General features: G+C 41.0%; 1 protein-coding gene across 2 annotated transcripts in view; it reads left to right on the top strand.

The window, feature by feature from the left end:
* The first annotated feature begins 2542 nt into the window (after positions 1 to 2542).
* PRKAR2B (protein kinase cAMP-dependent type II regulatory subunit beta) overlaps positions 2543 to 25016 on the top strand; it is an 83224-nt gene continuing 60750 nt past the window's right edge. Inside the window, exons 1-2 of one of the 2 annotated variants that reach the window (XM_082763329.1) lie at positions 2543 to 2907; positions 19922 to 19972. In XM_082763329.1, coding sequence (XP_082619455.1) covers positions 2586 to 2907; positions 19922 to 19972 — 373 coding nt within the window. In that variant the 5' untranslated portion in view covers positions 2543 to 2585. The remainder of the gene's footprint in view (positions 2908 to 19921; positions 19973 to 25016) is intronic. The other variant, XM_082763330.1, reaches the window with a different exon arrangement.

Raw genomic sequence — 25016 nt, 5'->3', positions numbered from 1 at the left:
GACACATATATTTTGGGCTGTTTTAAAAAAATTTAAAATAGAGTAATTCTTCAGGGTGCCACCAATTAGGAATCTCTTGTTCAAGTTGTCCCAGTTTTGCATACAGACATCAAAGACTGACTCGTGGCGATGTCCTCAGAGAAGGAATCTCCTTTCACTTGAATGATGTCTGGGCATATGGGAAGCTCTAGCAAGCTAGGGAGGTCCTTGAATACATGCTTAAACACTTTTCTGTGCTGATGATAAATTCCTAGATTAATAGACAGCCTTGTCTGGCTGTGACAAGACCTCAGAGAAGACAATCCCTTTAGTCCTGGAAGACTCCAGTAAATGAAATATGGTATGCTCACAGAAGATAGGCACCAAGTGGATAGTTGGACCAAGGATCAACTCTTCCTGGAGGTTTCCTCAGAGTTCTGAGGTTTCTTCTCAACCTAACCACAAACAGGTGAGCCTTCTCAATGGTGTGAGAGGGATTTTAAGCTCCTTGATTTTTAAATGAATCACTGTGAAATGTAGAAATGAATCATTTCTAGCTAAAACACCTTTTAAACTGACCGAGATATGCATCTGCCCACAGTGTACAGGTGTCAGCCCTCCTGCTGCACTTGATTCTTGGCCACAGCAGCATATGTGGCTACACAGTATGCTGGCAGGGCTTTGTAAGGGCAGATGTGGTCAGGACATCTCAGCACTGGGGCATGGCATGAAAGCATGGGTGTGTTGGCCAGCCTGGCCAACAGCAGGAAATTTCTGCCACTCTTAGGGCCTGCTGGTAGAGCAATCTTCTGCAGCCCAGACTGCACTTGTGGTCTATCCCCAGAGGACTTGGCTTGACCACAGAGATATTTTTCAGGCTGGACAGTGCTAAAAAGCAGTGAATTTCATTTTAGATAAGTACTCCATAATGGCTTGCTGTAGGTTTTCCTGCAGAGACAAATGAAGCCACAAGACTGCTGCGCAGCATTGCACAGCTCCATCTGTAGAGGTGTTTCTTACCTGCTATGGAGCAGTAATATCACCCACACATGCACAGATCACTTACTTTACTGATTTGCCATGTTTATAGCAATTTGAAGATCCAACCTGTGAACCTAACTCTATTTGAAAGTACTTCTACAGGGAGCATTGGCTTCCATTTGGAAGTGAATTAAACTGAAAATAGCTTTGAGATCCAGATTTGCGTGAAAAGCATCACAGGGATTTCTGCACCTTGTTGTCACATTACTTGCTCAAAGCTAGGTCTTTTAGAATCTCCTTGCTCTTGCAAACTCAAATTTTGACTGCTTATCTTACCCAAAGCCCTTATGAAGTATATTTCAAGGCAGTTTAGGTAATCATGGGTGCCTAATAAAATGAATTATCAAACAGAAACGTAGTCCCAGCTCCAGACTTTATGGCACTTAATTCACTTGGCTCTAACACAAATTTCAGGACCCCCGACGCAGTGGCCAAACTTGCCAAGGTGATAACAAATCCGGGGGCGGTTCAGTTTTCGTGCTTTCCAAGGACCTCACTTGTCAAGAAGTGTTTAGAAAAGCCTGAGGAAAAACTCTGGACCCGTGGCTGCTCCTTACGACATGTAAGTGCACAGGTGATGACAGGCAGCACCTACTTACCGGAGCGCTAAGCAGTCCCTACATCACATCTTATGAAGGGTGTTTGTGCCGAGCATTGGTGCTTGGCAGTATTTAAATTGAACTTTTATTTTTTTATGTTTTAAGATTTTTTATTTCTCTGGCTGTGTTTTTCACGGGCATTAAGGCAATCAGCTGACACACAGGATGCGTTTCCTGGCACCACATCGTCCCTCCGGTCCTAAATGCTATGAATACATGGCCATCTATATCTATATCTGTGCACATGAACGATGCGGGAGGTGTCTTTTATGCCTGTCCGTGGCCCACCGGCCTTCCACGAAAAAACACAACAGCAGTTAGCTGCCAAACGCCTCTGTAGGGCTTGACTGAGGGGTGGGGGGTCACCCAAAAACCCCACAGGAGCGCTCGGCATCGACTCCCCAGTGGGGAAGCACCCACATCCCTGCGGGAAGGGGGCTTTTGGGGAGGGAAAGGGGCGAGGAGAAGGCACACAGGAGGGGCAGGGCCGCCGAGGAGGGCTCTGCGGCGGGGGGGAGCAGCCCCCAGCGGGGCTCGGTGCCGGGCCGGGCCGACCTCCCTCATCCCCCGGCGGCACGGGCGGGGGCGCTCGGCGGGCCGCAGTCCCCGGCGGGAGGTTGTCATGGTTTCCCGGGTCACATGTGTGCGAGGTTCCCCCGGCACGGAGCGGGGGGGAAGGCGGGCGGCAGGCGGCGGGGGCGGGGAGGTTTCAGTCACGGACGGGGCCGGGGACGGGGCCGGGGCCGCCGCCGCCGCCGTGCCGGGTGCGGGGCGAAGCGGAGCCGGAGGCTGCGGCCGCCGCCTGGCACCGAGCCGCGGGCGGCACCGCGGGGCCGCCCCCACCTGAACCGCAGCCCGCCCCCTTCGCGCTGCTGCCTAGGATCCCCCACCTTTTTCCCCCTTTTTTTTCTTTCTTTTTTTTTTTTTTTTTTTCCCTTTCCCCCCCCGTCCCCGGCCGGCTCCGGCATGAGCATCTCCATCCCGGCGGGGCTGACGGAGCTGCTGCAGGGCTTCACGGTGGAGGTGCTGCGGAGCCAGCCCGGGGACCTGCTGGAGTTCGCCCTCCAGTACTTCGGGCGCCTCAAGGAGGAGGAGGCGGCGGCGAGGAAGGAGAAGGAGAAGGACAAGAAGGAGGCGAGCGGCCGCAAGGCGGGCACCCCCGCGCCCGGCCATGAGAGGGGCAGCCAGCAGCCCCGCCGGGCCCCCCCGGACGCCCGCGGGGTCAACTTCGCCGAGGAGCCCATGCAGACCGACTCGGAGAGCGGCGAGGAAGAGGAGAAGTTCCCGGGTAGGGGTCGTTTTCCCCCCTAATCCCCTTTGCCCGGGCTCCCGGGGGTGCCTCCGGGTGGGCGGCGGGGCCGCGGCCCCCTCCCCGCAGCGGCGGAGGAGGAGGGTGAGGATGAGGAGGGTGAGGAAGGGGATGGAGGGGACCCCCTGGCTGCCCAGCAGAGCAGGGGGTGTGAGGCTCGTATTGCCCTCTGTAGCAGGGAGGTGGTTGGGGTCACCTCGCACCACGCTTTGGCAGCGAGTGGCGGTGCTGGGGACAGCCCCGTCCCCAAACTTCACCCCCCCCCGGCTCGTCCCTTTTGTTCAGGTGCGCTGGGCGGGGTGCCCGTGTGCAGCACCCGCTTCTGGGTGTTATTTGGGGCTCTTTGCTTCCTACGCATAGGCCTGGGTACTCCTGATAAACGGCAGCATCCTCCTAGGGGCCATCGATACATTTCCCTTCTGGAAGAGCACGACCGCTTTGTAATTAGTCCGGTAACACATTGGTGTACCCGCACCTCTCAGGGGCGAGGTGCTGTATTTACACGCTTGAAGAAGCATCTTACGTAGCCGTGCTTCTGTGCTCGGCTTTATGAAGCACATATTTTAAACCCTAATTTCTTCTTAGAAGTCAGGCTGAGATTTTCAGCGCGGCAGGAGGGCCTGCGGAGCAAGCGTAGCTGTGAGGACAGCAGAGGAGGAACATCTGCAGCATCTCCCCTCTCGTGTGAGGGGAGCACCTATCTGCACCCAGCTGAACGCGTGTCGCCTTTGTGTGGCTGACAGGCTTTATTCAGAGACAACGCCGATCTATCTGATCGGTGTGATTCGCGGGACAAGAAGCAGCTGTCTCTGAAGGGTGTGTAGCACTCACTCTTTGTGTTGCGGGAAGGCTGACTGAAAGGTCAGTCAGTGAGGCTAGGTGGAGGAGAGGAAGTGGCAGAGCATCTTCTGAGCATTTTTTTTGAGAGCAGCTTGAAATTGAAGTATACCTCATCAGACCATGAAGCATTCATTCTCCCAGGTTGTACTGAAGGGAGATTTACTTAACAGAGTACAGAGGCCAGCTGTTTGCTGGATGAGGATCAGTGCACTTTTTAAAATGATGACTTGTGTGCATTTTATCAGGAAAAAAAAAAACATAGATGTTTAAGAACTAGGTGAGTTTTCCTTATGTTACACTGTCAGGTAGTTGGCATTCCTTTCATCTGTTCTTTGCAGCCATACCGTGTGTGTTTAGTGAGAATTTGAATCTGTCAATCAGGTTCTGCAGATTTACATGGTAATTGAACTCTAATGCTGATTATATCATCTGCGAGATTGCTAAAAATCTGGAAATTTGCTGTATTTGAAAACTGAAGCAGGGATAATGTGGAAGAACAGAATTAATACCTTCATTCATTAACACTAGGCATGGTTTTCAAACATGAGGTTTGTAACGCTAAACAAACAGACTCTTCATCATTGGTGAATGGAGAGCTGGAAGTGCAGAAAAGGAGCTCGAATTTATTAGCCTATGCGTGTTACATACGTAACAGTCTATAGGGCATTTTGAAAAGCTTTTGAAGCATCATCAATACCCACAGTCAAGATTTTCTTAATAGCCATTCTTTTGTGATCTTTTCAAGATCACAAATAAAATATTGATTATTGTCAATATTTTAATTGAGGGACATACTAGAATGACGTACTTTAACTAATTGACCAAAGAGTTTTCTTGAAATGCACAAAAATATCACATTTTTAAGCCTAATATATTTAGAATTTTTAATTATATTTTGGCTTGTAATTCATGGCAGTTGGAATAATTAATAATTAAAAGTAACAAAACCAAAAATATTTGTGAAGCCACCTGGAAGGTGAATTAATGAGGAAGTTATAGCAAGTGATTACTAATCGTGTGCTTGTGTATGGGCACATTGTGCAGTAGTGTATATTTTAAATTCCAATTTTATGTCTGCCCTGAATATGTATGCTTTTAAGGTGACATAACAATGCATCCATTCAGCCTTTTGTTAATAACCGGAGGCATAAAGCCTTGTATTTAAATCATTGTTAAGGGTTTAAATACCAATTTAAAAGCATATTTCTTTTATGCTTTTAATTTATGTTTCTGTAAGTAGCAATTCTTGAATGTAAGTTAGGGGGGTAGCTCTTTCTTTTATTTCTTTGCATTTTCTTCTTTTGCTTTTGTGAATAATCAAACTGCTTCTGTATAGTCAATTTGCCTCTGTGTTGTATACTGCTTTCATACAGCAGAGGAAAACAAATTTGAAAAGTTTATAACTAAATGTAAAATAAAAAAAAAAAAAACTCTGGCAAGGAGCTCAGACCTGGTGGCAGTACCTTTTTTGCTAAGGCAGTGTGTTCAAAATGTCAAGTTGACAGTGCTTCTTAATTTGGCAATTCAAACAGGATGTTGTTGAAAGCTTGTTGGAATTGCTGTGTCCAACTCCTTTATTTATATTTTTTCCTTGGAATATATGTGTCCAAATACCTGCAAGCACTGCAGTTGAACACTTTGTCAGTATTAATTTTGTCCTTGAATTGCATTTCAGAAGGTCCTTAAGCATTATTCCATTTTAGAAATGACAAGCTGAGGCATAAGCTGTTTAAAAAAAAAATAATACTGTACTCATGTTTAAGAGTCCTATATGAACCACAAACTGAACTACATTCAGGTCCTGCGCTGTGTGTGTTACATCAGTCCTCCAAATCATTTGATTTGATGCAATTAAAAAACAGCTACCTTGTCTGATGGGGGGAACTTTATTGTATTGGGCATTGTAGTTCTGAGCTGGCACCTGGAGTTAATGAGACCTCTGAAATGACATTCTTTAGGTTCAGGGCATTCAGATTTTCCCTTCCTGAACACGCTGCTTAATTTGGAAGTGATTTTTAGGCCTTCCAGTATATATTTTTTCTGTATTAGATTGCCCTACATGGGTGTAGTAGGGTTAGTCAGTGAACACAACTAATTCCTATTAATATGAATAGCAATTACTTAAATTGAATAGGACTTAATTACATTGCACGTGTAAAACTGAGCCCTCTCTTAGCAAATTCTTCTAAATTTTTGAAAGCTTGAAGTGCTTCTTGAAAGGCATTGTACCATGTCTATGCAAAATTTGAAAATACTCAATAAGTTAATTGTTCCTTTACAAATCACTATACTTTGCACTACCACTTACATGTGTACCTTGGTTTGATGGGTAATAACCCACATTATTTGTAGCAGCTGTGTTTAAATATTTGCTCATATCCAAAATTCCTATTTTGTCTAGCCCTGATATCAATTATTAGATGTTTTTAGGACAAATGTTGTTCTTTAAATTCAGAATCTGCAAGGTTGACTGTGCCATTTGGTGCTGTGTAGCCTTTGTTTACTTTTTCTTTTGTTTTACTATGTTGCTTTTTCCCCAGATAGTAATGTATTTTAAGAGGAAAATACTTCAGCTGTCCCTCTCCTCCCCCGTGTCATTCTGTTGGTGTGTTGGTGGCATTGAGCTCCTTCCCTGGAAACCCAAGCTTAAAATGCAACATTAAATCTCAGTTTTACCCGCTGATAAGCAGCAAAATCTTATTTGAACGTTAGGTAAAGCATACGTGTTCTAGCTTACAGTATCAGTGTTAGAGGCTTGTCTTCTCTTCTAGTTTCTTTGTTCAATCTGATTTGTATACGAACATTATGTATGTGAATCATTTTGAAATAACAGGTAAACTGTAGAAGGCAGAGCATTGGAAAAAACTTCTCACGTGTCCATGACAACTTTGTGATGATCTGTGGTGCTTCATCAGGTCTGTGAACCTGCTGCTTTCTTCCCGAAATTAAACAAAAGCAGAAAGCACTGAACAGTTTGTAACCTTCTTCCAGGCCTGTCATGCAATGATGAGGAAGATGAGAGTAATGGAAGGGGTCAGTAAGAACAAGTGGGCAATACAAAAATGTATAGGTTGTAGTAGGATATTAAGTCATAGGCCATATAGAAAGACACGTAAACTTCTTAAAAACATGTATTTTCAAAATGAAATCTGGGTTATTAGGGGTGGTGGCTGAAAGCATTGCTATCTAAGCTTGGCTTAGCCAACTTTAGGAATGATATTTTAATCATTTCTGCACTCACTCAGCTGAAATATAGGCATACAAGAAATGGCTTATTTCTTTCTTACAAGGAGAGACCAAGTCAGACCCAGGCTGGAGCAGCCTTACTGAGGATGCAGTTTAGAGAAGAGAAGTTTCCAGTTGCAGGCGAGTCCCTGCCACAAGTGTATGAGCATGGGTGCTGTTGGCATACTCCTTGGCATAATTTTAGGTTATACCTACTAGGGCATTTCCAAATTGTGCCTGGTATAGCATACACAGAGATCATTCACAACAAGTGTTTGGGATGCAGAGAGCTTCTGCAAAGGAGAATTTTATCTGTGTGGATGAGTGCCTGTCTGCTTCAGGGGGCCGTGGTGGTCAGCGGATGGTCGCTGGCTGCTCTTACCCACTGTGCAGAGTCACAAAAACACAAAGCTTTAATTCTTTGCTATAAATCATAAGAATGATAAGAGTTTTTTGAAATAATGCTGTCCACTATTTTTGACAGGAGTAAACTAAAATATCTTCTTTCTGCCAATAGCTTCACAAAGCAAGCCTGAGGAAGTTGGCAGTTCAGTCCTTTTTTTCCTCCCTCTCTCCTCTCTAACCTGTAATCTGACCCAGGTGCTTTCTTAAGCTTGGGAGAATTATAGTCCAAAAAAACTTAGTCTGACAAAATTACAAGCAACTGGAAATGTGATCTTGTAATGGGAAGCATTTAGCAGCCTTCGTAGTAAGGAGCATGGATGGCTCCACCTCCTATGTATGTAATTGCAGATGAAAAGCATACTTTTGCTATAACAACTTTTTTTAAAGTTAATGTTTTCAATAAGACTTTAGTTGACATAATGGCAACCTCCACTCAAGTGCACCTGTGTGTCCCTGCTTAAAACAAAAGCATGCATGAGTGAAGGTGTATCACTGGCTATTATTTTGTAAATGTTTCTCTGTGCATTTAAGAAAAGCAGAAAAAATAATTAAGACATAAAGACAGAAAAAAAAGTAAAACTATAGCAACAATATTTTAATGTATTTCCAGCTTCTTTTTCTCTGAAGGAAACAGCTTGAAACCACCTCTGGCTGACTGCTCAGCTCAAAAAAAGAGAACAGTATTAATGCAGGAAGTATGGGAAGACATAAAATTCTGTTGGCGTGAGTTTAAAATGATTGTATTAAGAATGATAAGGTATAAATAGTGTCAGCACTAACACTTGCACACCACCACTCAGTTTCTTGCACGCATCATGTATGTTCTAAAGGAAACCTGGCTCACTCAATCTTCCAGGAGTTTTGTGTCAGTCACTGACTTTGGTTCAGTTTCCCAGAGAAACCTTACACTTTGTTCCCCATGTGTACTCCTGGTTATGCTTTTGGATGAATGGAAAAACAATTTATTTTGTTCTTTAAGTAAGCAGAATAAACATATCCATGGGCATTAAGAAAGTGCTTATTTTTAGAATGTACTCTTGTTATAAAAACAAAACAACAGGAAAAATGAAAACTAATGTAGAAGCCTAGTGTTTATAACCTGCACAGACTGGTACTTTGTGTATCTATCAATAAGATAAGCTTGGTTTAATACATGTGCATCTCTGGGTTTATCCCCAGTCTGTTACACAAAAGTATGGCATTCTGTTCACCAGAACTGCTTCCCACAGTTTGAGGGAAATCTACCTTAAATAGTGAAGTCTCTGTAGACTCATTGGCCTTAGCTGCTCCTGTAAATCTGGAGCATATGGTTTGGAAACCACACATTTAGGTCACAAGGTACAGATTAATCAAGGTACAATACTGGCAGCTGCCCCATTTCTGTTCTTCGAGTATCAAAGATGACCTCTAGGTTGGGAGATTTCATTTGTCAGGACACTGATGAGAGAAACGAGAAGGCAAGGTAGAAGGCAAAGCACAGAGGCAAAAAAGGAGTCTGTGTGTGGTAAGGAAAATGCAAAGGTGAAGGCCAGAAGAAGGAGGACGCACAGAAGTGAAGTAAGGGGAAGGAGATGGAAGAAAAAAGAGTACTCACAGAGAAAGAGAATTTAATGCTCTGCTCTTGTTTCTTTTACCCAGATATAACCTTTCTCTCCTCATATATACACCATAAACTTATGTCCTGATTTTCCTATTGAAGTTCTGGTTGCCTTGTAAATATATTTTTAAAAGCAAAAATGTAAACTTAAAAGACATAGACCATTAATTTTAGTTGATGAATGTAAACTTGGTCATTTCATTGTGAAAGATCTTTAAAATATTTTGGCATATTCATCTGTCCTCTTACTACCATATCTGGCGACTTGTAATGTGTATAGAATCATGGAATGTCCCGAGTTGGAAGGGACCCACAGGGATCATCAAGTCCAGCTCCTGGCTCCACACACCCCAAAATCAGACCTTGTGTCTGAGAGCGTTGTCCAAATGTGCCTTGAGCTCGATCAGGCTCAGTGCTGTGACCACTGTCCGGGGGAGCCTGTCCCAGTGCACTTACATTCTAACAAAAGTGAAAATTCGAACAAATTCAACAAACATGAAGCAGTTGAAGGAAAGTTTTAACTTGAGTTTGTCATGGGGAATTCAGATTGTTCTCAACCATTTTCTGTTTTAAAAAAAAAATAGTTAATGGCCATCATCATCAATAAAGTGAAAATTATTTAAATTAAAAATTATGTATTGAATTATATATGTAATACAAACCCTTTTTGAAATGTCCCTTTCATTAGTGCTTAATCAAAATCACAGTGGTTATTTCACCGACTACATTGATAATGAGAACACCTTAAAGTCATGCCCTAGAAGAACTATTTTTTTCTCCAGGTTTGAGCTCTTCATTTGAGCTTTGAGTGAGTGTACTTATGGGGAAATTTGGTACTTCAAAAAGGTGAATGATTTTAGGAAGGTGAAAGGAGGAGGGAGAAGGCTCTGCTGCTAGAACAGGTCTTGACATACACGAATTAGAAGAAAAAGAGGATTTTTGTTTGTTTGCATTTTACTATAGAGGTATTATTTAATATAAAAATACATTTATCACATGGGGTTTTATATGTTAGGTTGCGATATGGGTGCATAAAACCAGTGAAGTCCATGTATGCATGAGTTACTGTATGCCAGGTAAATGTGTTAAAAGGAGTGTGCACACCTACAAGTAGGTATTGCTACCATAAGCATGGGTTTGGGTATTGCTTGATTATAAGCAGTCTTATGATGAGTCTAAGGGATATATATATATTTTTTATTTATTTATTTTTGACATCTGATGATGGAACAGACGATTCCAGACAGCTTTATGTAAAGGTTTTATACTGACAGCCCCTTTCCTTTCAGGGAATCCCTTTGGTAAACCCTTTTACTTGCTGGATAAATAACCAGCAAGTTATTAAAGTATAGGTTATTAAATATAACCTATTTTATATATATATTATTATCAACCTATTATTATATACTTAATAACCTAAGTAGAGGTTATTAAATAACCTATTTACTCTGTGGAACCAAACAGGAATTTTTTACTGTGAATTTTGGTCATGACAAATAATTACAGACTTTGTGTTTTATTCAATATTTTTCTAAATAAAGTACATTTATGTTCTATGGATCAATTTTCAGTCATAGTCCTAAGTGAGATGTTTATAAGCTAGATTGTTTGTCCTCAACTGTCCTTTGTTTTCTCTTTATTTTCTACTTTGCTAATTGACTGGTGTCAATTACATTTCTCTTTGAAGAAAGGCTTCATACTTGTCAATTCTATTTTTTACTAAAAAATTTCTAAGAGCTCTATTCCAAGTTTTTTGTACATTTTATGGTAAAAATAGAAGAAGTATTCACACAGAATTTCTATTCCCAGTCACTGGGGAGTGTAATACATTAATCCAGATATAAATTGATATAGCAAGTAGGCTAGAAGTGCAGGTTTTGAGCTACATCAATGATGTGATGTTGATGAAATGTCTGCTGTTAATCAAATGTCTAGTTCAGCATTTTAAATGATACCAGGTCACACAAGCAAGTGTGAGATCTGAAATGAAGGGGGGTGTAGCCAGGCAAAGGTGTCTGAAGTGTATGGGAGGTAAAATGTGGGTCGAAAACACAATGAAGTGCACTGAACAACAGCCATGTGACAGGTTCCCATCCTTCCCATAAGAGACATCCTATTAGCATCGCTGCTCGGAAAAGTAATTTAGAGACCACAGGTGAAATGAGGAAATGATAATGAATGATATGATGCAAAACTCCAAATTTAAATTTAGTCAGCCTTGCCTTATTGTAACGCTCTGGATGGTGGAAGGTAGCGTGGTAAAAACACGCTGGAACAACATAAAGTGTTTTCACTTGTGTTTGCCTCTTAAATTTCTCTGCTTAATGATATTAATATTAAAAAATAATAATAATCAGAGCAAGAATCTGAAGCTGAGAGCTTGAGGAGGTGAAAGCTAATGATGAGAACAGCTTTCTTACCCATACTGTTCCAGTTATTTGACTAAAATGTGTTGTTTTTTGTTTTTTGTTTTTTTTTTCAAAGATGGCTTAAAAGGGTCAATATTATGATGACTTTTTTTTTTTTTTTTTTTTTTTTTTGTAATGGAGGGACTAGAAAATTGCTGCATAAAGTAGATTCTGAAAGGAAATTAAGTAACATGATCTTTCCTGCTCAGAGTTGTTCCAGAGACCATCCTGCTTTTATAGAGATCTTTTTAACGGCATTGACCCTTTCTGAATCCCCATGATTCAGCTGTAAAACGTGTTTTTATAAATATTGGTAGTCTTGTCATAGTGTAATTTTTAACATGACATGTCTGCTGTAATACATACCAGACAGGAAGAAAAGGAATCCTTGCCCAACACTGGAGACAAAACATTCCTTGCAAAGCCTCAGTATAGGCTATAAATAAAAGATGTACAGAATCTTCACTGTCAGGATGGCCACAAGCTGGAAGCCAGTGTAAACACTCAGACCTGCGAGCCTGACAGTGCAGGCTGCAAAGTGTAGTGTTTTGTTTTTTTTTTTCCCATTCTGATTTTAGTGATGGATTTATAATGTTAGTGCAAAACATAAAATCAATTGCAGTGAGTTACCAGGCATTTGTAACTGTTGCAGTGTATGGATTAACTCCAACTCGAGCTGTCCATGAGAGCATTGTGGTGGCCTCTTTTTGATAACCCCACAAATCAGTCTATGTTGTCAATGCAGTCAGCTTGTCCTTCTGGTTCCTGTTACTTCCACCACTGCCCCTCTTCCCTTCTAGATCCTCTCAGTGCAGCTGTAACACTTCTTTTCATTGAAGCTTAAGGAACTCCAGTGGTTATGCCAGTAATCACCTTTGGTAGAAATTGTTGACCTATGTGAACATATCACAAGTCCTTGAAATAGGTGTCAATCAAGAAATTTTTGCCTTGTAAGGCTCTGCAAATGAATGTCTAGAATCTAGTAGACATGTTAAAACAGCATTGCTAGATTAACAACAGTTAACAACAGAACTACAAGGACCAAAAACATTTGTCTAATTCAGACCTGGGGTCGTACAGAGATTTCTTGTTCTCTTCCAAACCATTTTTTTTTTTTGTGAAACTCATCACATTTACAGTCAAAACAAAACAAAACAAAAAAAAGCAGTGTACTATAGACATATCTTAATTTTCTTAAGGCTTTGAACATGTTTTCTACTGTTCTAATAAAAACATTTTTTGGTCATGAATAGGTATTTAAAAATGTAGGTTTTCAATAATAGACCCCTATAATTAGAGGGACAGATTTTTATTTTGTTTTATTTAATTTCCCTGTTCTACCTTGTTTCTACTGAAATCGAGGAATTAGGATACAGCTACCTTTACAGACCTGCTTCTTCATGCATCTCTAGTACTAGACTTAGAGATAAAATTATCTCAGGTTCTGTTTTTTTTTCTTCCTTCTTTCTTTTTTTCTTCTCTCTTCTTAATGCGTAGTGTTTTCTCTTTTCAGCCATTTCGTTCAATACCTTTGAGGAATGCTCAGGGATCTTTCTCTAAAAGCTCTTGTTTAGCTGATAATCTGTCTGTCTCTATTGGTTTTTAATAGGTACTCAAAACATAAGAAAGACCGATCTAGCCTTCACCACTACATTATTTAAGCATTTGGGAGGGAATTTAAATATAGAGAGAAGTCTTTCTTCCTTCCTGTTGCTTCAGCCTACAGGAAATATTATTTAGTGGCTAATGCATGCATTAAAAAAAAAATAAAAAATAAAAAAATCTCAAAGTAGATAAATGGTTATTTATTCTGAGATACCACAAGCTTTAATTCTTGGGGAAAATCTGCAGTATTTATCTGCACGTCTCCCTTGCTCATCTGTCAGTTTTGTCCTTCTGCTGGAACGTAGCTGCTGCTGGCAGGTGAGGTGGGAGTAGGCACATTCATTTCCATTATCCACCTTCCAAAAAGAAGTACGTTTCTCTTCTGGTTTTGCTTTCTTAGAACACTTACAAAATGGAGCCGCTTTTCTAAGTGGGCCCCAGTTCACTGTCTGTCTGTGCATTGTCATATGAATGTGGCCTGTCTGTCATTATTCCAAGTCTTGAAAAATTAAAAATCAAAGGAAAGTAATTATTAGGCTTTCTCTAACTCCATTGTTCAAGTCATTGCATTCTGCACAGTTGCAGACTTCAGGGTGCTCAGAGAGGCTGGAAAGTCCTGGGATCTGGGGAGGTTTCAGTCAGAACAGTTTGAGTTCCCGAGACATCCATACACCTAGTGGAAGTTTGTCTTCTCTGGCTGTTTTCGGGGAGTTTTGGTACTGTGTCACAGCCCCTAGAGGGAAGTTCCATGACATGAACTTCTATAAATACAGCTAGAAAGGCCAACTTCCATGTTAATGCAGAAACTGGATGCCATTGATCCATTTCCACCACAGAAAGGGGTTTTCTAGGGAAGTTACACACAGCATAAGAATAAAGCAGTGCGTTGCAACCTACTTCCTCCATCTCAGCTTTATTTTTTGCTTAATGAACCTTCTTGGGCGCTAGATGGGCAGAGAGGGGAAAAGAAACAAACTGTAACGAGAGACAGGGAAATACAGCAACAGCCTAAAACACAGTAACACTTCTGCTTGTCACATTTTGTTGCTGTTACCAGTGTGTCAAGTATTGTGTTTTTCTTCCTCTACTTTTTTTCCTTCCTTTGCTTTTTGCAACATGGGAAGTGAAGAAGATTCCTTGACCAGCTTTTTAAACCAAAACGCCATCAGTGGCTAACGTCAGTTTTCCTTGCTTTGAGGTAAAGGCTTTTTTACAGTTTTCCCTGACAGCAATGGAGGATAAATCACAGAAACATGCACGATCACACTTCTCAGCCCAAAGGAGCAGGGTGAGCTTTACATTTCTCACACAACACTCGCTGTCGTTACAGCTGACACCAGATAGTGGAAGATGACCCAGGAGTAAGTGAGGCCTGGGTTCCTCTGTGCTTTCTGAGACGTGTTTTACTTCTGAGAAAGGAATTACCGTGTGTGGCTGTGGGAGAAATTGGTGCATTAAAATTCAACGTCTTAACTTCAGCGTTATTTGCAAACTCCTCTTAAATGGGATTTATTTATTTATTTATTTTAATTCTGATGCTTTATTTGCTGAAAGTGAAGGTGCACAGTTACTTGGGAAGAATTAATGAATCTGACTACACAGCACTGAACATCTGAAGTGGCACATAGTTCTTGTTTCTTTCAATCAGTCACCATGTAAAGCTATACCAGCCAGTACGGTGCTGGGATATGTTCAACTCAGTTGCGTGGGGGAAACTAGGAAAGTGTTTTATGGCTCAAAAGAGCCAGCTGGTGTATGACATGGAGCGTGCATCATGCACTTGCAATGTTTAGGTTTATTCAGGTTTATTATAACATTACTAAAGGTAAATTACAGCATGCAGGCAGGGACAGCACCTTAGTGCCTGATGCAGAGCCGTCCAGCCCTGCCACTCGGAGTTGTCTCGTACTGCTGTGCAGGCTGACAGGCCAAGCGAGGCAGAGCAGTACTGAATTTGGGACTTTTCCTTCGTGTTGAGTAGTGGTTTGGTGTCAGCTGTTAATACTCACAAATTTGTAACAACTTATTTGCTCTGGGTCTTTCCCTGTTGTAAAATTCAATTGAAATCATCCAGCTAGTTTAGAAGGTAACAGGAACAAGCAGATGGATGATATCACGGTACAAACTTTTCCTTGAACCACAGCTAAAGAAATGAAGCAGGAAGCAGTTTTCTTGAAATAAGGTAGTTATTACTAACCCTGATTAATAGCAGCAGATTATGCAGTAGCCCTTATTTGTTGCTCCTTTTTATCAGTTGGTCTCTCAATTGCAAAATAAAATGACATTTCCTTGCTCCCAGTGTTTCAGTGATTTGTGCTGAAATTAATTTAAACTTGACATGCCAGTTTTAGCAGAAGGGCAATCTTTCTTCCTAAATATCAAGAAAAGAAACACAATTGCTATTATACCTCAGAGCACTTACATATTACTGCAACCCACACTGGGAAGGTAAGATGAGTCTGGTTATTGCAGAGTAAAAGTATTTCTTTGTGATTTTGTTTTGTTTTGCTTTAATTTGGAAGAGATACAAAGGTCAGAATATAAACACAAGCACTGTTTTGAAAATGTAAAGGCAGAGCCAAGAAGATTTACGCATTCATTCCGGAAACTCTACTTTATATTTACTTCTGGCTAGGAACTGACATTGTTTAACTTGGATTCTGCGTTCCAGGACAAAATAGTTTATAGAGCTGTAGAATTACCCTTTTTTTTTTTTCTTTTGGATGAAGGGGTGAATTGAGCTTTAGTCTCTGTTAGTTTGTTATGGATTACATTTGAGGTAGTAAACTTTTTCTGTTTAAAACTAACCTAGGTTTTCTTACACAAATTGCGTATTATAGATTCTACAGTTGCAATGTTTTATAAAGATACCTCCTCTGAGTGTAGTTTATGTTTGACATCAGTTTCTGTGTTTACGTAGTGAGGAATTGAATGCATATGACTGATAGTGCTTCAGGGAGTGGAAAGAAGGTTGAAGTTTTGTAGTCTAAAAAGTCAGACAAATTCCAGTGAGGCTGGGAGATGAGACTCACCGGTGGAGATAAAGCTGTCACTTTTTATGAATTTATTGAAAGGAAACATGTTTAATCATAGTTTTCAGTTCAAAAATACTGGTTTTGGTGATCAGTAGTTTTGATTTTTAAATTAATATATATGCCATGATGTTTTCTAGTGGTCAGCTGCATATTTTATGATATGGCTTGCTTTCTGAATAACCACTTGTCTTAATATCAAAATGAGAATTTGGCTCTGTAACTGTGAAACAAATGGAAGAGATGTGTTAATCAGAATTATTGGCATGTCTGTAGAATCAGATGCCTTTCCTGTGTAATACTTTAAGCATGTTAAGTTTGTAATACAGGAACACCTGCAGGGCCTATGAAACTGCATGCTTTAGAAAATGCATATATGTCTATTTTTATGGGCCAGCTTGATGAATCTCTTATGGTCTGTCAAGTTGGTTACACATTTATTTAAAAATGTGTGTATATGGCACAATATAGTAGCTGAGGGCAACTTTTGCCATATTCTACTAGTCTTAAGAGATGCTTCAAAAATGTGCAACAGAATTTTATTTAAATATTCTGTGGGTCTGGATGAAATCCACAAGACAAAGGAATTTGGACTAAAGGCTAAGGTTTGGTCTCTTCTAATCTCATCCCTTGATAATTGTCCTTTAAGGGAGAAGAATGAGCCAGCAATTAAAATCTTTGAGACAAATTAGGTTAAATCTCCATGTGTGTCACAGACTTGCCGTGTGCCTCTGAGTAGCTTGCACTGTGTGCCCAAGCACATGCTGTAACCCAGTAAAGTGGAATATTTGCTATCCCTTCTTTCAGGGACCTTGATACGTGCATGGAGAGCTGCGAGGGGCTTGTGTAGCATCGCTTCACTGCAGTACTTGAAACAACTAATATCTGGAGGCCAAGGCCTGGCTGATGCTAGAATTTAAGATTATTATTTTTTGTCTGGTGCATCACTTTTTCTGCTCATCATTTTTCTGGAAATGTATAGGAACACCTGAATAATCAGCAAAACTTGCAAAGAGATGAGACCTGTATGACATTAAGATAGCAGACTTCTTCAAATAAAGAGCTATTTCATTCTTTACCTTTTCTACAGTCTGTTTTAAATTTTTTTTTCTCTCCCCTAAACAACTTTCAAGTGGGCAAGCTGAAAACTTGAGACTTCTTAAAAGACTAAAGTATTAAAAAATACCCCCCATACCACATGTTTAAGCTACAAAGGTTGCCTATGAAAGCAGTATCAAAACTGTGACAAGCTTCAGTATATTTTATCATTGTCTTTATGTAAGATTACATCTAGGCCCACCCACCATTTTCTGGATGTTATCGCAGGAAAGTGCCAGTAAGGTTGTTAAAAACCATAATGTTGCAGAGGGTGCATTCCCAATGAACAGAACTCTTGCTGAGCCAGCAGCTGCCCCAAGGGATTTGCTGCTGTGGGATTGGAAGGGGCTGGAGGTGGCCTTGGGTGGCCCCAGCAGCCGGTGCTTCCCGGCTGGAGCTGACCGCCCCGAGCATAACCTCATGGAGCAAATGCAGGGCTATTTAGACCAAGATTATAAAGGGTGAATAAATTTGTCATGTGTCTGGTTTTTGTGTTTTAAGTTGTCTTTGTTTTAAACATTTTTTTTAAATCCACTAATAGAATGAATTATTTTTTAAAAAATTTTGGAAGGAAAAAATAAAAAGTAGCAGCAGTATTCCTCATGGTCACTTCTAGTAACCCACTGTGAGTACTTGGAAAGTAGGATAAACGTTCCTTTTAATTAAGCTTACAAAGTTGAGTATCCTTTAATTTCAGAAACTTTTTCAAGAAGTCTGTATTTTCAAAAAAGCTGTTGAGATAAAAAGGAAGAAGTCTTAGAAAGTTACAAGTATTTTACAGAATTTGATTTGTTCTTTTCTGTTGAGGGTATAATGTAAAACATACTTATTCCAGTAAGTGGAAACAAAAACTCTAGCCTTTCTTCTTTGTGGGTACTGAAGTACTGAGATCACTGGGTCTGAGTCAGGCTTTTTACCTACTTTTTAGCACGCCTGCTTGGATTCAAGAGAAAAGCTTTCAGTGCCAGCCTGGGGGGATAGAGCATGATATACGCCATGGCCCGGGGGACAGGACACGTTTTTGGAAGTGTGGCTTGCCAGTCTGACATGTAACCAAGCAAACTCATCCCTTAGTTTTTGTCTCTCCCTTTCCAATGCAGAATCTTGACCTTTTCTGTTTACAGACTGTAAACATTTCTTCAAAGGCAGTGGAGGCTGGGGGCGGACATGAGGCAGGACAAGTAGCACTTCACCAGGCACAGTTTCTGTCGCGTCCCCAAAGTGGAGTCGTTTCACTCTTCAGCGATTTGTGCCGGAGCAAGGCTTCGGATTGCCAGCTGCACCTCTTGGTCTGCCTTTATTCTGTGTAATTCCTGGGTTAGTATCTGAATCTGAGCCCACGTAGGTAGCTGTAAATAGACAACATGAGGTGTGCATTGACTTTTTGGATGGGTCTGGAGGGATGGGATCTTTGCCGTATGACCACATACATTGGTTGTAGCAGTATTTCAGGCAGCGGTGCCGCTATCAATTGTAATTTTGGTATCTACTCCAAACTGGGAGCACAGTAGGTTATTTTTTGAAAAGCCCTCTGGTGGCAGACCATTATGTGGTGCCAAGAACTATTTCATTGCCTGATGACTAATCGGCCTGTAGCTGGATGGAGGGTGTTGTTATCAAGAGTCATGGAAAGTTGGCCCCTCGCAGGAATCTCACAGATAGTTACAGAAGGAAGTCAGGACAACATTCTCAAGCTTTGCTGGCCAGGAGCAGAGCGAAATGGGAGTGAAAGTGACTGTGATGCCGAAGTTTACTTCCAGCAGATGCAACTTTTCAAATGCTGCCCAAACTGTTGAGCAAAATGGAGCGGTACCGAAATATCCATTGCTGGTCGTCACTAGAACTTTCTAAATGTGATCCCAAGGCAATGCAGCCATAAAACATGAGATTTAAAGTTTTAAGTCATCTCATAGGATTCTTTTACTGGTACTGCAGCGTAAGAAGGAAGCAAATGGTGGTAGAGAGAGATCTTTGTGTTTTGAACAGCCCTCTGCTGGCAGGCGTTGTTTGGCCTCTTCCAACAGTCCCTGTTTCACACACACACACCACTTTTTCTAAAGTGTTGAAGTAAACTGGTATCTGAAGCTTCTTTTGGGCCCATCTCTCCTCTTTTGCATGAGCCTGTTGGTTTGGGACAGACAGGGTGTATCCTATTAACCTGTCTGTAAGGTCTGTTCACACTCTGGGCTCTCTTTGACCTCTTCCTTCTCCAGAGAAATGAGTTTCCGATTCCTCCATAATCAAGGCTCGGGTACTGACTCAGGGTAAGGGGCAGCTTGAGAACAAAGACTGGATCTATAAAGGGCCTCAAGTGACAATGTTTGGTATCATTGTGCGTAAATTTACCTTCAGGACACAAAAATCTCCACACCAAGTTAGGGAACTGAGCTGTGTCATCCTGGGGTGTTCTGGGGATGTTCTGAATCGTTCCCATGGAGGAGAAAAACAGTTCGCAGGCCGTGGAAAAAGAAACTAAAAAAAGAGGCATTATACTCTATCTATGCAAAGTTATTTGCTGCTGTTTGTGTCTCGGCACCGTGACAGTAACGTGCAGTGCATGGGTCTGCATTTGGTCATGGCCATACAAACGCTGACCCAGCTGCAGGCCAGGCCGGGAATGGGGACGAGCTGTGCCGGGCTGTGTGCGCTGCTGGGAGCTGCAGCGGGTTCTGCATGCCTGTGCTTGGGAGAAGGGGGGTAGCTGTTCGGGGAGAATTTCAGCATCAGGACGGCGGTGATGGAGATGAGATCTGCCTTACATTTGCCCTTTATTTTTTCAACAGCTCGCTGGCATGAGCCACAGAATACAAGGATGAGTGCTGCCCCGGTCACCTGTAAGTGGTCATCCCTAGTTTCCACTATTCTTTACCCACTCAGTTCAGGGGAAATGATGACCAGCGATGCAGTTTGGGTGGTACTGTTTGTAAGAGCCTCAGTCCATACATAAAGTACTTATGTACTCAGTACTTAAACACTGAGTACTAAAGTACTCAGTGCTTACATAAAGTACTGTGGCTCTTTTGGCATTACTACCAGGAAGATGTCTCTGTGTGGTTCTGCATCAGTAGGAAGGATGATGATTTGTGTTTTTGTGAGCTCATTGTTGATTCATTTTTGCCATTGCCTGCAGTCCTCCTGCTGGTTTGCAGGTTTCATGATGTCTTCAGCAGCACCTGAATTGCTGGTGCAATGTCGACAGGCCAGCATGCAGTGTGTTTGTGGTTAGGTGTGCAGAGTCACTTAGGTATTCACCATCACTTTGGTAACCTTCTTTAACCCTTTCCTTGACTCACAAAGCCATCTGTGGTCAATGTGAACCATGCCTGAGGTTTCTTTAGTTTGTGTATTATCAGTAGTCCTGTGGATAGTGGCTTTGACCACCTGAAAGAGACGTAGGTGGCTCGTATTAATGAAGCTGAGTCTGAGTTCCACCTTCTCTCTGGGTTCATGTTTGCATGCTGTCCTGCATGTCTGCAAGAGAAAAAGAGTGCAAATATCACACGAGTACATAAAGTCTGTCCTGAAATGAGGATGGGGGAAAGTGCTTTGGTTCATGCTCTGAAAACTAACAAAATTGACTGTGTTAGTTCTGAGCAGCTGTGAATGGGTATCGTGAATGCAAGAGAAACTCCCTTTAAATATGTAATGTTCTTAAATAAGCAAACTTTAAAATACACATGAGATCCAAAATCTTAAATTTCACCAGGAAATGAATATGCAAGCAATGCAGGTTGCAGATCATACATATTCATATACTTTTTCATCAAGGTACTTTGGTAGTACTAGTCTTAGCAAGCAGGCAGAGACTCTGTATAAAACTTCAGAAAGTTTTAATGGTGTTTGCCCATGTAGGATTTGTTGTAATAACCCAGTGGCAAAGTGACAAAAACATGAATAATAGTAGGAGAGCCTGAGTCTTAAAAAGTTTGAGATTTTGGTTTAAACATAGCTAGTATAAATGTGTATGGAGAGGAATCAGTGATGTTCAGAGTCGTTAAACTATATAAAAGAGATGAGATAATTATAAACTCCACACAAAGGTGTACTCCCTCAGAGAAGGATCCTGACAGCCATGACATCTGCTCCAACCCACTACCATCAACGAGGTTGCAACTGGATTCCTTTGTAATAAATATAACTTGCAGGTATTGTCAAAAAGAAAGTGGGCCAAATTTTTGTAAAAATTAAGGCCTAAAGCACAGTTGTGTAATAGTTAAGGGATGCTGTTAGATGCTCAGGAATTAACAAGAATGGGTCACTTTTGTAAACATTTTGGGCTATGCAGTTTGATAGAAACATTGATTCAAAGACAGGTGCAAGTTTTTCTTTGTCTCTTGCAGTGTTGATCCTGAAGCCTGGTGACACATAAATGTCAATTTGTTATCTTCACAGAGGAGCAGAGCTATCCAACTGTTTTGGGGACTGCTGGTGGAGTTTTGGCAGGATGACCAGTTTTTCTCCCATCCTGATTGGAAACTTGCATACATTAGTAAATACGCTTCAGGCAGCAAAATTAGAAAGCAGAAAAGAACATGAAATTGGATCTGAACGCCTACACTACAGTGTTAGAAAGCAAATAACCATAATATTCTTAAAATAGTTTATGAAATTTCAAGTGGAAAGAAGCCATTTACAGATGGTAAGAAGATAAAAGCGTTACTGACATTTTGTATCAGATGGGCTTTAGTGGCAATTGTAAACTATGTTATGGCTATGGCAGAGTATTTCTTAAAGGTTATGATAAATTGCTTAGGCAGCAAAGGGGGGATGTTGCCACAAGTTGTGTGGGGTGTGGTGATAAAAGAAAAGAAAATAATCCTGCAGAGTCCGCTAGGCAGAAATAGGGAGTTGGGTAAATTCTACAAAAGCAGAGGATGGAAGAAAAAAAGGGGTCTGTAGATGGTGTTCGAGCTAAAGCAGCACTCTGTGTCTCAGGTTTAGGCTCTATAAGAAGACTGAACTCCCTTGTACATTTATTCTATTGGTATTTTTAGATTTAATTTCACACTTTTTTTTTCTTCTTTCTAAATATATCATCTCTGCTGGGCATACATTTTCTCATATAGACGTTATTAGGTTTTGTCATATATACTGAGTAACATGGGATCGAGGGCAGCAAGTACACCAAGCCAGAGCTTCCTCACAGGTTCAAGTTTTCAGCCTGAGTCTGATAATTCCTGGCGGAAATTTGGCATAGTGAAGGATTAGAAATATTGCTGTGAATATTGCTTTAGTTATTTATTCTCTCCTATCTAGATGACTGGTTAGTTTTAATGTGGTAATGACTAAGTGTATGGTCACAAGCAATAATGAGGATGAATTTCTGAGGGAAGACGTGCTGTGTGTAGCATGCAGCTCTATGTAACAGGATGTGTATTTCAGATAAGGAGAATTCAATACAGCAATATATTCACTTTTATGTTCTAGCATAGGACATTAATCTGAAATATGCTTTTTTAAAGAAAAAGCCAAAATCTCGAAAGAGATGGTTGTTTGGGAAGAGTAACAGTTCTTTCCAAGCAGCATTTCATCCCCATTAGTGGGCTGTGACAGCCCCTTCCACGATATCATGTTGTAGGTCTAACACATCAAACAGACATTTCATCTTCTTATTTTCAGTGTTAGTAATTATGTACAGCATCAAATATTCATAACAGCTGAAATCTCTTAACAGATAAAGCAGGAGAGATTTCTTTGCCTCTCGCTCAAGGTTTGTGTTATGACAGGCTAAATAAGTAGCCAGCTCGTGGTGTAGCAAATGGCTGTATGTACGTGTCAAAACGTGGCCATGAGAGTGAGCTGCTCAGTAGTAGCGTTTAAAAAACAAATATATTTAAAATCATCACTAACTATAACCTGGGAATAATGGAAAAAATACTATAACAATATATTACAGTCTCTGTTTATTAAATGTGTTCAGGGACCATTCAAAATGTTGCTGTGTTACTGATACCACAGAGATCCATTTAAATAGATATACAGAATGAGTTTTCATGCTCAGCAATGCAAAAACTTTTTATCTACACATTTTTTATCTACACATGTTTTTATCTACACATTCAATTCTTGTTCTTGTGTGGTGACATCTCAATAATCCATTAGATCAGCCTTCAAAAATTGTATTGAGCTTTTCTTGACATGAATCCTCAAGTCAGGCTTGAGGGTTGTGAAGACGTAATTTGTGGGTTGATACTATGTAGTGAGTAGGGAGAGGTGAGTTAGGAGAGTTTGGTGTTTGGTTTTGATTTGAAGGAGCAACTCGTGTATTGCTTGGGAGACGTGTATGTGGACTGAAGCATGGAAAGAAGAGCTTCCCGTTCCCGTTCCCTTTCCTGTTCCCTTTCCCTTTCCCTCCCCTTATTTTGACTATAAATTTTTCCCCAATTTCTTGAGAAGCTATTCTGCAATGAAATAGAATTCATTTTTCAGACTGAAAAATGGCAAGAGCTTAAGTCATCTGTAGAGCTAATAAAAATTTCAAAATTCAGTTTTGGGTAACTACATTTTAGGACTACAACCTATTGTAAGGTTCTCTCATATTACAAAAATGGGCATAACATGATATTCAGGTTTTGTGTGTATATGTATATTTTTGCAGTATTCTGTTGCGGTGTAGATGATTTTCAAATATGTAGATGTCATTAAAAAAAGTAAAAAGGCAAGTAATTATCTTGGGGTATCCCCTCTGGTGTAGCTATTTTCCACTATCAACATCTCTTTCTCTTGCAACAGCAAAAATATTCATTCTCTCAGTTTTTCTCCAAGTAGCACATAAATCCTAGTACCATGGCATCATTTCAGCCTTGTCTTGGCTTCTTGGTCTCTGTCTACAGGACTCCCTGAAAGCAGGCACTTAATACTTCGTGTCTTACAGCTTGCCTTCTGCCTGTGTACATGAATGCCTGTATATGCCTGCACTCTGCCTCCTTTGGTACACAGCAGCCCTGGCTCTGTAGGGAGCACACCCTCCTGAAGAGCACATACTGGTGTTGCCTTCCAGCAGAGCACCCTTCTTTGCGTGGAGCCAGACCCCTCTGTGTGCACATCTTGCTCTTTAACGAGCCGTGGATTTTCCTCCCAAGGTGAAATCAATGTCTTGGAGTGGACTTACAATTCTCCTTAGCTGCTGAGGTTTGGTTATTAGGTAGTTCGGTGGCAGTGCTATCACCCCTTCTGTGGCAGAAGGCTGCTTAGGCTGTGCACCCGTGTGGCTGGGGTTTCACTTTGTGTAAAGGCACAGATAATTAATTTTGTTTCTAGTTAAAAAAGTAATCTTTTCAGATTGACTTACTTGGTGAGGGAAATAATAAAATATATCTTAACACATTACCATTGCTGTCAAGTTACTCTTACTTAGAAAGCTGTGCTGTATCCAACTACCCTACTGCAAAGGCTGTTTGTCTTCTGAATAAAACTTGCGTGTTCCCTGGACGCATCCCCTCTCCTCATTCCTGTCACAGACATCATGGCCTTTCACAGAGAAAAGATGAGAACCCCTCTCTGAAGACCTAACAACTCCTTCCTTTGTCACAGTCACTTCTTCAAACCGTCACTGAATGTACCAGCCGCAGTCTGAAGCAAGAAGGAAGAAGGAAGAATAGCTCTTCAGAGTAAAGCAGACCATTTCTAAAGTTATTCCAACTCTAACCAATTTCTTAGTGAATATAGAGTTCTGTGTTATACAGTTTTATTGCCTATTGGCTGTAATTTAATTTAACATTTACAGCTTGATTTTTATCATCGTCCTAAAACCATATTCTGGTAAAAAAATGTATGAATTTTTGGATATTCTAAGCAAGAAACGTCTGTGTACCGTGACCTCTGATACAATCAGCCCTTACTTATCCACTGGTAAATGGTCTGTTGTGGATTGTCCAT

The sequence above is a fragment of the Aythya marila genome, assembly GCF_965140915.1.
Source record: "Aythya marila genome assembly, chromosome: 1".
NCBI classification, from domain to species: domain Eukaryota; kingdom Metazoa; phylum Chordata; class Aves; order Anseriformes; family Anatidae; genus Aythya; species Aythya marila.
Note: the sequence above shows the minus strand (reverse complement) of the source record. Positions and strands in the feature narration are given on the sequence as shown.